General features: G+C 39.6%; 1 protein-coding gene across 1 annotated transcript; it reads right to left on the minus strand.

Moving 5' to 3' along the window:
* Nucleotides 1-2,078: 2,078 nt before the first annotated feature.
* On the minus strand, nucleotides 2,079-14,802 carry tmem41b (transmembrane protein 41B). The gene is made up of 7 exons (XM_083558870.1): nucleotides 14,567-14,802; nucleotides 12,614-12,731; nucleotides 7,766-7,894; nucleotides 6,580-6,673; nucleotides 6,333-6,437; nucleotides 5,549-5,687; nucleotides 2,079-3,592 (listed from the first exon to the last, which is right to left on the minus strand). The coding sequence occupies exons 1-7, from the start codon at nucleotides 14,655-14,657 to the stop codon at nucleotides 3,423-3,425; spliced, it is 846 nt and encodes a 281-aa protein (XP_083414996.1). The 5' UTR covers nucleotides 14,658-14,802; the 3' UTR covers nucleotides 2,079-3,422.
* Nucleotides 14,803-18,060: the final 3,258 nt, after the last annotated feature.

The raw sequence follows: 18,060 nt of genomic DNA on the forward strand, positions 1-18,060 counted from the left end.
AATATCAAAAAGATAATCCAGGAGAGTTAAAATAGCAGCTGCCAATTTTAGGTACAACGATTGTATATTATCAGGACCTGGTGGTTTGTTAGACTTTTTTTTTAAAGTTTGTTAGTGATCTGTTAAAAGTAAACTCTTTGTGAACTTGTGAACTAATAATAATATTATTTACCAAATCACATTAAAGAACATTAAAGTTTCCAAAATTGTTGCCTCAAAGTAAAAAAAAGTACTGGAACTAAAAGGTTTAAACCCTTTCCAGCATGACACTGCCCTTGTGCACAATGTGGGCTCTATAGACACAAGTTTGGAGAAAAGGAACTCAAGTTTACAGCATAGAGCTCCAAAAAAACTCAACCCAAATGAACACTTTTTGAATGAACTGGAACACCAGACTGCATTAGCATCAGTGCCTGACCACATGAAAAAATTTTTGTGGCTGAATTAACAAAAATTCCCACAGCAATCCTCCAAAATCTAGTGAAAAGCCTTCGAACTTATTATTACAAAAAATGGGACTAAATCTGAAATTAGATTTTCGGGTACTCAGTTATATTTTTTTGTATACTTTTGACAATATAGGATGGTTTTGTATTGTGAGAGGAAGCCAGAACCCTGGAGAAACCCATGTAATCATGAAAAAAACGTAAAACTTCACACAAACAATAATCCGAGGTCAAGCTTGAACAATTGATCTTTAACAGAACCCCAATATTAAACAAAAATCAATTGTGAAAATGATCAGCAGTAAGGTTTATAATGTTACAGTCAGGTGTGGAATCTTTGGGAGGAGTTGAAAAAATAGACTTATCTTTACTTGGATGAGGAGTATTGGCAGCCTGCCCTCTTCTGTCTGAATAAAGCAACTGCTGACAGTATAGCACCACGAGCAAGGCAAGTCTGTGAACATTTATGTAGCCACACAATATTCTGTGAACACAAATTGGTACTTTAAGTGTATTGCATGCCAGAATACTGTATAATATTGTATATCATGGCACCTGTTAGTGGGTGGGATATATTAGGCAGCAAGTGAACATTTTGTTCTCCAAGTCAATGTGATAGAATCATGAAGAATGGGCAAGCGTAAGGATTTTAGCGAGTTTGACAAGGGCCAAATTGTGATGGCTAGACGACTGGGACAGAGCATCTCCAAAACTGCAGCTCTTGTGGAGTGTTGCCAGTCTGCAGTGGTAGGTATCTATCAAAAGTGGTCTAAAAAAGGAACAGTGGTGAACTGGCGACAGTGCCATGGGCGGCCATGGGAGCGAAGGCTGGCCCGTGTAGTCCGATCCAATGGACAAGCAACTGTAGTTGACATTGCTAAAGAAGTTAATATTGTTAAAGCTTGACAGACGTTAGGCAGGTTACCAAAATGTTATACCTGTTCGGTGGCCATTTAATTATGACTGGTTGGTATATGATATATATATATTAAATATTTATCTTTATAAATGAATGTATATAAGTGCAGTGAGCAGAAAGTGCTTCTGGGGCTAGTGGTAAAAAAAATGCAATAGACTGATACCAGTACATTGCATTTATTATATGTATTGTTCTCATTCAGATATATAGAGTCTAAAATTAAGGTTGGGTTTACTCATTCTTAGAGGCATCTGTGACTAAGTGGATTATATAATTAAATTCATTCAAAGATGAGATATTTGTTCTTTATACTTGAATAATCTGTCACTTGACCGAAACCTAAATGTATTTTCTAATTATGCAGATGGTTTGAAAACTTGAAGATACATGTCCAGCACAAAAACAAGAGTTATGTCTATAGAACATTTCTGGGAAACATATCCAGGAAAAAAACATGAGACTTTGTTACAAAACAAACAACATGGTTACTCATCTTATTTAATCAATTCTTATTCAATATCCATCCACTTCAGATGGTAAAACTAAACTCTGCAGTTACTATTTCTAAATTTAAAAACAATGTAGAAATTCCTGTTCTGTATTTCCCAAGTGCATTTGTTTTACAATCTCATCTTAAACCACTTAATGTCTGTCTTGTTATTGTAACAGTGCAGTTTTATCACCAGAAAATGCATCCCAAACACAAACTCTCATTAGTGAAGGAAACCATGTTTTAATTATTTCATAATAAATATCTTCATTTTAGATTTCATAATGACATCTTGAAAGAAAACATTATTAATTAGTAGCATTTACATGTGAAGAACATCTCAAAGGGTCAATGTAATACTGTGTATGAGTGAGTGGAAGCAACTTAAATCACAAACCTGAAGAGAAATCAAAAAGTAAATGTAAGGAAAAGCAAAGACATTGTAGAAATTCACTAAATAAACATGGGTGGGCTTAGGAAATGATTAATAGAAATTCACTGGAATATACGAAGGGACGTATTAGTTTTCTAAACTGCAGAAAGCAAGAGACCGCTGGTTCTAAATCCTGGTCCTACAAGAGCCTATATACACACAGTACTTTCAGATTCATTTATCTAAATCTATTAGCTAATTAAGAAATCACAGGCGAACAGGAGCACTTCCAGTACCAGGATTGGAAACTAAAGGACTAATGATGCTTTGGATGAGCAAACAGTGAGATCATACACAATGAGGTATCCAGCTTCTACCCTTCATAGGGTAAAATGTACTTCTGATTTTGAGTAATCACAACCAAAATCATCATTCTCACTTCTCTTTGTTTCCTGGGTGGAGAACAATTTAAAAAGGGTTACTGCAATCTATTTCTAGTAACTTGCTTTTTAAGACAAAGTAAATGAAAGCAAAAACATTCTAGCTAAAAAAAAAAAGACAACAAATGAGGCCTTATAAATACAATTCAATTTCACAAAATTGTCTTCTGATATAAATAAGAAAAAAAATTCCAGGAAAAATATAAATGTTTGTGCAGAAAGACTTGCTGTTTGTCTAGAATTAATCAAAATGAAATGTATACACACACACACATATATACATACATACACATATATATATATATACACACACACACACACACACACACACACACTTCATGTAAATTTTGATTACTTACTTACCACCCAAAGTGTGGGGAAATAAAGTCATGGCCTATTTATTTAAATTTCTCCTGGCATAGCACCCCACTTGTGCTGCCAAAGCAACACGGGCTAAAAAACACCTCAAAATGTATTGCTTTAAAGTTAAAAAAATTTTTTTTTTAAATGATTAACTTGATATGGGAACAATAACTGCCACACGAGATCATTAAAACATATGAAACAATAAAAAGATCATGGATATAAATGTTCATTCTGTTCACAGAAAAAACAAGCATGTGGCGTGATCTGGAGCCAGTCAGTATTCAACAGTTCTGGGCCCGTTTTGTCTTTGATGATGACAAAAAAAGACAGTTGTGCACGTAAGGACAAGGATGAACTAGATGACAGGCAGAGAAAACGAGGTGTTCGTTTAATCCATCTTTTCCCGAAGCTTTCTCTGGAAGCACACCGGGAGTATAGAGACTACGGCCAGGACAGCCAGCACGGCCAGTGAGTACCAGGACACGGCCTCGCCCGCTGTGGTCAGCTTATACAGTGTAGTTCCGGCATTTATGGCTACAAAAGATGGAGGAGCAACTCCTGAAAAAGAAATGAGAGAGAACACGGTCTAAATGCAATTCATATCTACCAACAGGAAGCTTTCACACTGGCTGGAGTGATTCTCTGTCTGTACATTACATGAGCCTTTAATGGTGTAACAACTAAACACTGACCAGTATTAATCTTGCTGTACATTTAGATTTGGGTTTTGTCTTTGCTTTAGAACACCTCGGCTTTGGAAAATGAAGACACTGAGCTTCCCGCATGATCTGGCATGTGGGATTATTGTGTCAAGTACTGGTTAACAATTCAAGATAAAATCGTAACTTTTTGTATGCAACATTAGAATATTGGTCATGAAATAATTTTGTAAATTATTTGCGGTTCTGATAAATAGATTGAATGGTGTAGGATACCAATTCATTAAATGTTAACATACATGGTTGAATTATGTTAGAAAATTTTACAGGTAATTTTTATAATTGAAGACTGAAAAAAGAATAAGATGGTAGAAACTGAAGGAGGAAGATTGTAGTGAAAGGTTTAGGAAATAGGTCAGACGGGGGCTTTGTGGTGGTGAAGAGGTGCTGGATGATTGGGCAACTACTGCAGAAGTAAAAGGTACTTGGTGTGACATCTGGAAATAGAAAGGAAGACAAAGAGACGTGGTGGTGGAATGAGGACATGCAGGAGAGCATAAGGAGAAAGAGGTTGGTGAATCAGAATTGGGATCGATAGGGTGATGAGAAAAGTTGCAGGAGTACAAGGAGATGCGGCAGCAGGTAAAGAGGAATGTAGCTAAAGCCAAGAAAAAGGCACATGAGAAGCTGTATGAAAAGTTGGACACTAAGGAAAGAAAAAAAGGATTTGTACCGATTGGCCAGGCAGGGAGAGCTGGGAAGGATGTGCTTAAAGTTAGAGCAATAAAGGATTTAGATGAAAATGTGTTCACTAGTGAGAAGAGTGTGTTGAGAAGGTGGAGGGAGTATTTTGAGCAGCTCATGAATGAGGAAAATAAGAGAGAGAGAAGGTTGGATGATGTGGAGATCAAGCAGGAAGTGGATAGAGTAGGAAGTCAGTTGGCCCAGACGACATACCAGTAGGTAGATACTGACTAGGGAGGCAAGATTGACATGGTTTGGACATGTGCAGCGGAGGGACACGAGGTATACCGGTAAAAGAATGCTGAGGAAGGAGCCGCCAGGAAGGAGGAAAAGAGGAAGGCCAAGGAGGCAGTTTCTGGATGTGGTGAGGGAAGACATGCAGGTGGGTAATTTGAAAGGTAGACGACAGAGTAGTATGGAGACGGATGATCTGCTGTGGCAGCCAAAAGAAGAGAATATGAAAAGAAAATTGTGTAAGTGTAACTCGAGTCAGTCGACTCGTTTTTATAATGTGTACCGTCACTGAAGTGTAGCATCAAACCCAGGACCCTGGCACCATGCAAATGTTTATGTGGCTGATTTTATAACGGAATTGGATACAAAATTCAAACAAAAATATTAGATTCTTGCTTAAATGAAATCAATTTTATGAAAAACTTTGCAAACATTAATCTGTCTTTATATTTGGTCTGATTTTAGGTAGGCAGGTTTGTTTTTCTCCACTTGCCCAGCAGGTTGTGACCTGACTGGTCAGAAGCTTTAAAAGTCATTCTGTGCTTTCATGAAAATGTGAACTTTGAAAATGTTGCTGTGAGGGAAAAAAGATCACTTCTTATAGGACTGCATGTAATACATGCTTTTATATGAAGCTTAAAGCACCCTAATAAGTATTTTCTGCACAAGTACAAAACTCTGAGAGTGCTAAGGAACATTCTTGAATTTTTCATTCCCTTTTAATTTAACACAGAATATTCCACTACAAATTATAATCAGCAATAAAACAATTGAAAAGTATAATCTTTGAAAATATAGAAGAATTTGGCAGCATAAAATTAGTAACACATTTCTTAATATGATAAAAAATTAAATGAAAAATTATTTGCCTTCTTACCAAGAAATGTACCAAAGAAGAAGACTCCTAGAGGCACATTGATGACCGGAGAAGTGATGTTGATAAACCAATTCGGGAGAAAAGGCGTAATTCTCAGAAAGATGATGTAATTGATGAGGTGTTCTCTGTGCTTATCGACCTGCAGAGAATTAAAGGTGGGCCGTTACAGTTTCATTTCACTGTATAATAAAAGGCAGAGATAATAAAAGCAGAAGAATTTAACAGTTATGCTTGAGAAGATTTTGCCTTCAGAATATGCACAAACAAATCAACAAAAACATTAAAACAACCTGTCTAATATTGTATAGGTCCCCTTATTCTGCCAAAACAACTCTGAATCATCGACTTGAGACGTCTGAAGGTGTACTGCAGTATCTGGCTCAAGGCTCAGACCCTTTTTTTTGTCCAGCACATCCTATAAATGCATGATCAGACTTTCAACACTTTAAAACTTGGGTATTTATGAACCTCTTGCTGGTTCAACACGCTGGTTTGTCCTTCCATGTATCACTTTTGGAAAGAACTAATCACTGTGTACCAAAAACCCAACACAAGACGTGCCATTTTGGAAATGCTTTGACCAAGGTTTCTAACTGTTGCTCTTTGGCCCTCATTAAAGTCACTTAAATCCTCATGTTTGCCCATTTTTCCTGCTTCCAGCACATAAACTGATTGTTTACTTGCTACTTAATAATGCATACATCCACGAGATAATTAATGCTATCCACCCGCCAATAGTTATAATGCTGCGGCTGGTCTACGTATATTGAAACTAATATCTTACCTGTTGTGACCATTTATGCGCTTTCTCTGTAAGGTACTTATACACCACGGGCCGGCCAACCAAATAAGACAACATGTAGCAGAAAGACGCTCCAAGACCCGAGCACTAAGAAACACAATAAGCAGTAAACGTTACTTAGTAAAACATTACGGTGTAGTGCAAAATAATAAATACTGAGACAACAAATAAAATATTTTGGTGTGCAATTATTTGCTTTGTGACTGTATGGATAATAATTCAAACATACCAGGCAAACCAGAAACAGAGCCAGGGGAAAGGGATACAGATAACCAGAGAGGATACTCAGGAAAATTGAACCGGGAATGGCAAATGTCTGGAGACTGACAGAAAACTATTAAGGACAACACATTTTGCCATCTTTATAGTCTAAATTGTAAATTTATTAAACCTAGCTGTTCATGTCTTGTGTTTTGGGATATTCAAACACTAAGACCTCCACGTGTCTGCTTATGAAAATGCTTGGATTTTAAATATTTACAGTGCAAGAAGTGTGGAGAACTAAATATTGCATTCAAATGGGATCAAATGAACAGGACCATGAGGTTCTTCTCCTGACATCTATAGTCTCAGGTTCCTGTTTTCAGCTGACACTGTTCTTGTAGCTTATCCGACTAGATTCTTAAGTTGCATTATATCATGAGCGGGATTTCTGCTCAACACAAGAATTAAAAGTGCATTAGAAGACTTTCCAGTCAACTCTAACCAGTCTGTTCCAGAACTGCTGCTCCTTTTATGTTTAGCTTTTCGCATCATTTAAGCTGAAAATCAGTTTAAAACGATAAACTGAGCTCTATTCATAAACCCACACTAAACAACATTACCCACATTTACCTACAAACTACTCTATTTATTAGATTCACTTGTATATGTTCCACATATTTCGTTGTGCTTAAATAACTGAACATCGTGCATATAGTGCATTAATCCTTATAATCGAATTTACAGCAAAGAGAAAGTTGACCATGAAAAGGCAGAACTGTGTGTGCTACTTTTAATGATTAGATTTGACCTTGGGCAGTTTTTTCCCCTCCTATTTTAATATGTTTGTATTAAAACTATTCAGAGATCTAAATGGCATTTTATATTTCTTATATTAGATCATCTAAAAAATAAATGTCAGCCAGAATCTCATAAATCAAAGACATCATATATTCAACGGCAGCAGAGCCTTGCATGGTCAAATGAAAGCTGTTTAGAAAATAATGTACAGTTTATTTAGCACTTACATCAACCCAGAGCAGCTTCAGATTCCATATACTTTTTACACCGAAGTAGTAAAATAATCCAGACAGACACTTTTGTCTACATTCTGAGACAAAAAGTGACTTAACTTCTGGGGTGCTAAAATATATTCCTAACCCTCTACTATTCGAAATAGAAAATTCATCAATCTGGAGGGGTGTAAAGGATACAAGATGTATGTAGCAAAATATGCTAGAAGCACTTGGGTATAATAGGTGTCCTTATATTTGGAGAGAACTGTGCCGAGGGCCTTTGCGTCGTCCATGTCTTTAGGGATTTTTATCTTGTCCCTCTCATCTCTGAAAAAAATAAAGAAAATGGTATGAGCATGAAAGGTTGCTTTTCTCTAAAAAAAGTGTAAACATTATTTATAGTTTTAAAAATCTCCTATTTCCCTTGAATTTGCTTCCCTGCAAAATCCCTCTCAGCACCTAGCTTTCTCAACTTTCTACTGTCAAACATAAAGACAAACACATGCTTAATTCAAGACTTGCATCATTTAAAACCCATTGATGACAGGGCAGTGTAGCACCAGAAAAGTGCGCATCTACCCTCTTCCGCGTACATGAGCTCATGGACACAATTTGTTAGTATTCAAATTCAATTCATATTTATTTGTATATTGCTTTTAATAATGAACATTGTCTCAAAGCAGATTCACACAGATAATATGGTGATGAAGAATGAATAAATGGTTCTTTATGTGCAAGTTTGTCCCTGATGAGCAAAACGAGTGGCAACTGTGGCAAGGAAAATCTCCCCAGGATGGGATAGGGAAGAAACCTTGAGAGGAACCAGACTGAAGAGGGAACCAATCCTCAACCGGGTGGCAATTCAAGCTCACACAAATGAACCTTTTGCACTGTTTCACATAACAGGATTTACAGCTTGAAGGCATGCAGGTACTGAGATCAGTAAACACAGATAGCAGTACTGTACTGAAAAATAAAAAATAAGTGAAAGTGATTGTTGATATTTCTTTTGGTTTGAGCTTTTCATTATTGCCTTACAGTTCATTCTGTAATGATTAAACATCTGGGGGACATGCAGTTACAGAATACAAAAAATAAATAATAAAATAATAATAAAAAAAGAACGCCTGCAGTGTTTGAGAGTCAGTTTGCATTTGTATGGTGTTTTGTATACATTTGAAGTCTGTGCATGATCGCGCATTTCATAAAAGCTGGTACAGGGAACTCATGTTGCTGTAGCTTGACTTATTAAGATGTGATTTTCCTGTTCTGTTCAGCATTTTTGTGATTTTTGGCCCATATCTGTTTTTCTGACTTGTATGTACATATTACATATAACCCAGCCATTAGGGGGGCACAAGCCAGTGTACTCTTAGTGCCGGTCCCAAGCCCGGGTAAATGGGGAGGGTTGCGTTAGGAAGGGCATCCAGCGTAAAACATGTGCCAAATCAAATATGCGGATCACAAATGAGAATTTCATACCGGATCGGTCGAGGCCCGGGTTAACAACGACCGCCACAGGTATCGTTAGCCGACAGGGTACCGGTGGAAATTGGGCTACTGTTGGCCGAAGAAGGAGAAGGAGAGGAGGAAGGCGTCTACAGAGACGGCAGGAAAAGGAGCAGTGTAGGAGAGTAGAGGTTGGGGTTGGTACTTTAAATGTTGGTACTATGACGGGTAAAGGGAGAGAGATAGCTGATATGATGGAGAGGAGAAAGGTAGATGTGTTGTGTGTTCAGGAGACCAAGTGGAAAGGGAGTAAGGCCAGGAACATTGGTGGTGGGTTTAAACTGTTTTATCATGGTGTGGATGGGAAGAGAAATGGTGTAGGGGTGATTCTGAAGGAAGAGTACAGTAAGAGTGTAGTGGAGGTGAAGAGAGTTTCTGATAGGGTGATGATCGTGAAGGTGGAAGTTGAAGGGATGATGATAAATGTCATCAGTGCCTATGCTCCACAAGTTGGCTGTGAGATGGAGGAGAAGGAAAGATTCTGGAGTGAATTAGATGAAGTGGTAGATGGTGTACCTAGGAAAGAACGATTGGTGATTGGGGCAGACTTTAATGGGCATGTAGGTGAAGGGAACAGAGGTGATGGAGAGGTGATGGGTAGGTATGGTTTTAAGGAGAGGAATGTGGAAGGGCAGATGGTGGTAGATTTTGCTAAAAGGATGGAAATGGCAGTGGTGAACACGTATTTTAGGAAGAAGGAGGATCATAGGGTGACGTATAAGAGTGGAGGAAGGTGCACACAGGTGGATTATCTTCTGTGTAGGAGATGCAACCTGAAGGAGATTGGAGACTGTAAGGTGTTGGCGGGGGTCAGTGTAGCTAGACAGCATCGGATGGTGGTCTGTAGGATGGTTTTGGAGGCGAAGAAGAAGAGGAGGAAAGTAAGGTTTGAAAGAAGAATAAGATGGTGGAAACTGAAGGAGGAAGAGTGTAGTGTGAGGTTCAGGGAAGAGGTCAGACAGGGGCTTGGTGGTGGTGAAGAGGTGCCGGGTGATTGGGCAACTACTGCAGGAGTGATGAGGGAGGCAGCTAGAAAAGTACTTGGTGTGACATCTGGAAATAGAAAGCAAGACAAGGAGACGTGGTGGTGGAATGAGGAAGTGCAGGAGAGCATTAGGGGAAAGAGGTTGGCAAAACAGAAGTGGGATCGACAGAGTGATGAGAAAAGTAGGCAGGAGTACAAGGAGATGCGGCAGCAGGTTAAAAGGGATGTGGCGAAAGCCAAGGAAAAGGCATATGAGGAACTGTATAAGAGGTTGGACACTAAGGAAGGAGAAAAGGATTTATACCGATTGGCCAAGCAGAGGGACCGAGCTGGGAAGGATGTACTGCAAGTTAGAGCAATAAAGGATGGAGAGGGAAATGTGTTGACTAGTGAGGAGAGTGTGTTGAGAAGATGGAGGGAGTATTTTGAGCAGCTGATGAATGAGGAAAATCAGAGAGAGAGAAGGTTGGAGGATGTGGAGTTGGTGAAGCAGGAAGTAGATAGGATCAGTAAGGAGGAAGTGAGAGCAGCGATTAAGAGGATGAAGAATGGAAAGTCGGTTGGACCAGATGACATACCGGTAGAAGCGTGGAGATGTTTAGGAGAGATGGCAGTGGAGTTTTTAACCAGATTGTTTAACAGGATTCTGGAAGGGGAGAGGATGCCTGAGGAATGGAGAAGGAGTGTGCTGGTACCAATCTTTAAGCATAAGGGAGATGTGCAGACCTGCAGTAACTACAGGGGAATTAAGTTGATCAGTCACACCATGAAGTTATGGGAAAGAGTAGTGGAAGCCAGGCTGAGAGAAGAGGTGACCATCTGTGAGCAACAGTATGGTTTCATGCCGAGGAAGAGCACCACAGATGCCTTATTTGCTTTGAGGATGTTGATGGAGAAGTATAGAGAAGGACAGAAGGAGCTGCATTGTGTATTTGTGGATTTAGAGAAAGCGTACGACAGGGTGCCGAGAGAGGAGTTGTGGTATTGTATGAGGAAGTCAGGTGTGTCAGAGAAGTATGTGAGGGTGGTGCAGGACATGTATGAGGACAGTGTGACGGCAGTAAAGTGTGCAGTAGGTACGACAGACTGGTTCAGGGTGAAGGTTGGACTGCATCAAGGATCGGCCCTGAGCCCTTTCCTGTTTGCAGTGGTGATGGACAGGTTGACGGACGAGGTCAGACAGGAGTCTCCCTGGACTATGATGTTTGCAGATGATATTGTGATTTGTGGTGAGAGTAGAGAGCAGGTTGAGAAGAGCCTGGAGAGGTGGAGATATGCGCTGGAGAGAAGGGGAATAAAAGTCAGTAGGAGTAAGACAGAGTACATGTGTGTGAATGAGAGGGAGGGCAGTGAAGTGATGCGGTTGCAGGGAGAAGAGGTGGAGAAGGTGGAGGAGTTCAGGTACCTGGGGTCAACAGTGCAAAGTAATGGAGAGTGTGTTAGGGAAGTAAAGAAAAGAGTGCAGGCAGGGTGGAGTGGGTGGAGAAGAGTGACAGGAGTGATTTGTGATAGGAGAGTATCTGCAAGAATGAAAGGGAAAGTTTATAGGACTGTGGTGAGACCTGCGATGTTGTATGGATTAGAGACAGTGGCATTGAGTAAAAGACAGGAGGTGGAGCTGGAGGTAGCAGAGCTGAAGATGTTGAGGTTTTCGTTGGGAGTGACGAGGATGGACAAGATTAGAAATGAGTTTATTAGAGGGACAGCACATGTAGGATGTTTTGGTGACAAGGTGAGGGAGGCGAGATTGAGATGGTTTGGACATGTTCAGAGAAGGGACATGAATTATATTGGTAGAAAAATGCTGAAGATGGAGCCACCAGGTAGGAGGAAAAGAGGAAGGCCAAGGAGGAGGTTCATGGATGTGGTGAGGGAAGACATGCAGGTAGTTGGTGTGAAAGAGGCAGATATAGAGGACAGGGTGGTATGGAGACGGATGATCCGCTGTGGCGACCCCTAATGGGAGCAGCCGAAAGAAGAAGAAGAAGAAGATGTACATATTACATATAGTATGTTTAAATTGTTGTGTCTTCTTTGTGCAAAGAATTTTAGTGGAGTGGTTTCCTTGGTCCATCCCAAATTTACACCTGTTTTAAACTTGTCTATATATACAGTAGTTGTATATTATACCAATATAGCACATTTGATGCTCTCAGACTGGTCGAGACTTATTCCTGGAAGTTTCAGGGGACCACACATGTTCACTATACACACACACACACACACACATCATGCTGTGTAACCTAAACCTAAGACTGGGTCATAACCCAGTAAGATGTCATATCTGTGATCCATTCAGACTTCTGTTCGGTGTTGTAGAACTTCAAAAACAAGTTCCTTCCTGTGATATTTCTCGCTGTAACTCTAACATCAGCTTTTCTTTTTTTCTTCTCATTTATCAAGATGAAAAGAACAATTCCACTTGTCATGTTACTCAGAAACCTGAAAGATTAAAAAAGTCCTGAAGGTTTTGATCATGACTGGAAAGGCCAAAAAGTCCTACTTATACATGAATTTACCTTTTTTGGGTTAGAAAACCAGAAACAACTCACTCGCTCAGCTCTGGGAAATTTCTGTAAACCAGATACATGACTGAAGCAGCGCAGGCAAAGATAGTAACCAGGATGAGCAGGGACATGCGTGCGGATCCTCCTCCAGTGTACTGCGCCGCTGCAAAGGGAACAAAACATTTCAAGACAATACATACATACAGGTAAAAGCTAGATTTTTACGCAGTCCATAGATAAATTAGATAAAGTACAGTTACTGTTACCACCATGACTATGTTTATTTTTTAAAACACCACAACCTCTTACAACACTGAAATGTGCAAACAGGAAACATTTCTACTGTTCTATAAATCTACTTATGGCCACATGTTGTAATATGTCACTGCAACAAGTTACCACTCCAGTCTCTCTCTTCTCTCTCTCTCTCTCCAGAAGTTAATAAAAACACAAGAATGCCTGCCTTGTTACAAAGGAACCAGAAAGTGCAAAGTCTTCTATTTCAAATACTTTCCTGCCCGTCACTAAAAGATGACACTGGAGACTCCTTCCATAAATGTCTCTTCCGTCTCTATGGTAACAGCCTGTCCTCATGGACCGAATATTTAAAGCTGATAATGAACATAATTGCTGACAGAGTAAAGCTTTCTGTAACAGACATTTATATGACATTGTTGAAAAGAGTCTCATGTTTCAGTGTGAGTTTTTCCACCAAGCTACAGGACAAAGATGTTGTTTAAGGTTTCTTTGAATTAGAACAAGTTTCAAGCGAAAAAGTCAAGAGAGAAAGAGAGAGAGAGAGAGAGAGAGAGAGAGAGAGAGAGAGCGAGAGCGAGAGCGAGAGCGAAATAGAAAGAAGGGAGTGGATAAGATAGAGAGAGAGAAAGAGAAAGAAAGGAGTGGATAAGAGAGAGAGAGAGAGAGAGAGAGAGAGAGAGAGAGAGAGAGAGAGAGAGAGAGAGAGAGAAAGAAAGAAAGGAGTGGATAAGAGAGAGAGAGAGAGAGAGAGAGAGAGAGAGAGAGAGAGAGAGAGAGAGAGAAGAAAGGAGTGGATAAGAGAGAGAGAGAGAGAGAGAGAGAGAGAGAGAGAGAGAGAGAGGAAAAGGAAACTAGTTCTCGGTACCATTTAATGTAACCATAAAGGGATAAAAATGAAGTGTGAATGAAGGAAGAGCTGGAGGTATCTGCTCCTCTCTGAGAGGACTGGAGCTGTGGACAGGACGTGCTGTAACACACAGTGGACAGTAAATCTGTACTGTTATACAAGCTGCACACTGACTGCTCACCACATCCAAATACCTGCTCCATGGAACTATAGTGTGTGGGGGGATTATTTTCCTCTCACAGCACACCATCAGATGTTTTATTCCACACATCAGAGCCGCGTTAAGGTCATTAGTGCCGTTTATCGTTTCAAAATAAATAAATAAAATTCCTCGCGCCGCCATCGCCTTTTACAGCACTGTGGGGGAGCGGCTCGTGTGTTAAAGACCAACGTTGCTCAACTTTGCGTCAGGTGTTTCAAAATCCCCATAGAGAGCAGCGAGATCATCTCGAAGCTCTCTCTCTCACTCACTCACACACATTACTGTGTCCAGTACATAGTACACTGTGCTTCATTTCTACATACTGCTTCCTCCAAGTAGAGCGATTATTTCCTAATAAATCCTGATTTACCTGTCTAGGTGAACATTTCTTAAACTTAAGATGATCGTGTTTAATTCAGGATAAACAGCTTCCCAAAAAAAACGCCTTCACAGAACCACAGAAAGCCCTAAAGCTGAGTAATCTTTATATACTTTGACAAATCAGTGTTTTTTTTCTCCTACCCGTTTACCGGCAATGCCCCGCCTCCTGCGCTATGATAGAATAAAACGCCCGACGCGTGAGACGGCCACGTGACCTGTGCTGATCTGTGAACGCGCCTGACTAACCTGTCAATCATATGAGAAAGAACACGACTTGCCACAATACGGGTATCTTTACGAGGTCGGCTACCTTTAACAGGCTGCATTTCTTTTGTCGTCGATTCTTTTTCTATGATTGAAGTGCCGTCTGGCTCGCGGACTCCGCTCCTCTTCTTCGCCATGTTGGTTTGAGTGTAATAACGTTGAAAAACCGGCGTGTACTGTCGCTAAGTGAGGAGCCACCGGATCCCGTGGCGTTCAACAAAAAAAAAAAAAAACAGCCGGTTACTTCCTAATGAGCGCTGAGGAAGGAAACGCGCCTGACCTTCGACATTTGTCTTCTTCACGGTCATAACGAGGAAGATAAACGGGAAGAGCGCCATCTGCTGTAACTGCAAGCACCTGACATACATGATACATTGCACTTATAACTATTATGGGTGTAACGGTAAACAAAATTCACGCTTCAGTACGTACCTCGGTTTTAAAGTCACGGTTCGGTTCAATTTCGGTATGGTTAAGGGAAAGAAAGGCAAAACATAAAATTATCATCACAGTTTATTATAATTTTAATAATAATAATTATTATTATCATTATTATTATTAACATTTGTGGACATCAACAGTTAACATGTTTTTAAACAATTGTAAATAAAATGCCTGCTTGGTAAAATAATATATAATTCTTAATCAATAATCAATCCAATTAGCACAAATTAAATGTATTAAATAAAATGTAATAAATGAAAAGTGTGTGTGTGTGTGTGTGTGTGTGTGTGTGTGTGTGTGTGTGTGTTTTACATTTGAAATTTCATTTTCTAAAGATATGATCTACTTAACTGTTCTATTTATTTCAGCATACTTTAACAAATGTCTTAATTCCTTTCATCCTTCAATAATTTACTCCCCAAAATTGTCATGATTCTCTCCTTTTAAGAGAAATTAAAACATAAGAAACTGGACATCAAACGCTAAAGAATCCACAGTGCTCGCATTTGACACTAACCAGAAAGTGGCTTGCTGCTAATGCTAGCGCTATAGATTCTTTAGCATTTTCATGCATGTGCAAAAAAAAATCTTATTTCCGGTACAGATGTAAACTATGTTCAGCACATACTGTTAAAAGTATTCGGTTCGGCCCAGATTTTGAAGGGACGGCATCGTGTTCTGCATCAAATAGTCACAGTACACGTTGGACTCCATGTTTCCCTCAATGTACCGCAGCTCCCCAGTACCAGCAGCACTGATATAGCCCCAGACCATGATGATAACACCACCGTGTCTGACTGTAGGCAAGACACAATATTCTTGGTACTCCTCACCAGGGTGTCGCCACACATGCTGGACACCAATTGAGCCAATTAAATGTATGTCCTGTGTCTCATGAGACCACAGGACATGATTCCAATAATTCATGCTCTTGGACAGGTTGTCTTCTGTTTGCAGGCTTTCTTGTAAGCATGCTTTAGAAGAGGTTTCTTTCTGGGACGACGGCCATGCAAACCGACATGCTTACCGTATGGTCTGAGCACTGACAAGTGGACTTTCCGCTTCTGCAACCTCTAAAGCAATGCTGGCAGCAATCATGCATCTGTTTTTTGAAGCCAGCTTCTGCACCTGACGCACAGCACGAGGACTCAACTTCTTTGATCGACTCTTGAGAGGCCTGCTCCGAGTGGTATCGTCTTGGAAAACCCTTATATGACCCTGGCCACTGTACTGTAACTTAGTTTCAGGGTGTTACTGATCTTCTTATAGCCTGGGCCATCTTTGTGGAGAGCAACAATTCTGTCTTAAATCCTCAGAGTGTTCTTTGCCATGAGGTGCCCTGTTGAACATCCAGTGGTCAGTATGAGAGAATTTTACTAAAAGCAAAAAAAATTACTGCTTAAATACAAGATACACAAATTTGTATGGTCCTGTCAAGCAGACAAAAACATGAACATAGTGAATAGGACATGTGACTTTGCATGGTTAAGGGATGTACAGCTGTTATTTTGTTGCCAGATATTTTGACTAGAATGGCTGTATGTTGAATTCTTTTCAGTGGACAGTAAATCTGTACTGTTATACAAGCTGCACACTGACTGCTCACCACATCCAAATACCTGCTCCATGGTTTTCCTGTTCTCCTTCCTAACAATTCAATCAGCATTTTTCTCCTGATATATGCCACAATATCTTCTGCATCAGTCCAAACTACCTCAAATCTCACCTCTCTCGCTTCATCTCCAAATCATCATACCTGCCCTGTTCCGCTAATGTACTCATTTCTAATCCTGTCTTCATCATCATCATTTCCCATTAGCTGGTCCCATAACCTCACTCTTGAAGATATTCTTCTATCACAAAACACTCAAGTCACTCTTCTCCACCCTGTACTGCACTCTCTTCTTTACTTCTCTTAAAATCAGTTTATTCAGTTGACCTTAAATGTTTAAAAACATCCTCCCTCACCGCCTTTACTCCAATTTCAACATTCCTCCATCTTGGTCCTACTACTACTTTCATTGCCCTTTTCTCCTGTGTGTACCTCCACTTGTTTAAGTTCATTAAGGATCTAATAGTACTTATTAGTGCAAAATAGATTAAAAAAAGTTACACAATTGCACTTGACTATATAGTACACAGTTGTAGCAGGAAATTTGTTATAACCAATCCTGTCTGTCTTCGCAATCGGCAATAGCGTGTCTTAAAAAATTTTCCTTTTACTTTTGTAGATACCTTTCTCATAAATCACTCGTGCCGCTCTTCTACACCCTCTATTCTTTATTTCTCTCAAACTATCAGTTTATTCAGTTGGCCTTAAATATTTAAAACAATCCACCTTCACCACGTCTACTCCTACTCCAATATCACCATTCCTCTGCTCTCCACTATTGTTAATGCTCACAAACTGTATTTAACATTTGCTCCTACTTTCATTCCCCACCTCCACCTCTCCAGGTTCAAGTATCTAATAGCACCTATTAGTAAAAAATTAATAATAATAATAATAAAAATGCTTCAGAATTGCACTTGACCACAGCACACAGCTGTAAAAGAGAATTAGAATCACTCTGTCTGCTGTGACCTGGACGAGGGTGGGGTCACACTTAGGACTTTGATTCTTCTCAGAGGTTCTTCCTCATGTTTTCTCTAGGAGGATTTCTTTGCCATTGTTGTCTCTTGCTTGTTTATTGGGGATTAATGTAGTCAGTTTTTAAGTGTACATTTTGAATGGGGCAGGGTTACAGCTTCTGGCTTCTCTTGAAAACTTAAATTCAGTTTAAAACAATTAAATCGATTTAATTGAATAAGAAAGCAGATCATTGAAAACATTCAATAAAATGGTTACAATCTAATTTTGGAAAAAAAAAGAGAAAAAAATCTGTAAAAGTCCAAATAGGGCGTCCATGTTGAGGTGAACGAACTAAAAACTCATTTGTTTCATTTGAAAAGTGAAAACATTTCCAATAAGCAAAACATACTAAATTGAATTATTACACAACATAGAAAACACACGCCATGAAAGCCGTGTTATTGGTACACCGGGTCAACGGTTGATGGAAAATAAACAAAAGAAAAAACTCAATTTCCCAGAAT

The sequence above is a fragment of the Silurus aristotelis genome (assembly GCF_946808225.1).
Source record: "Silurus aristotelis genome assembly, chromosome: 13".
NCBI classification, from domain to species: Eukaryota; Metazoa; Chordata; class Actinopteri; order Siluriformes; family Siluridae; genus Silurus; species Silurus aristotelis.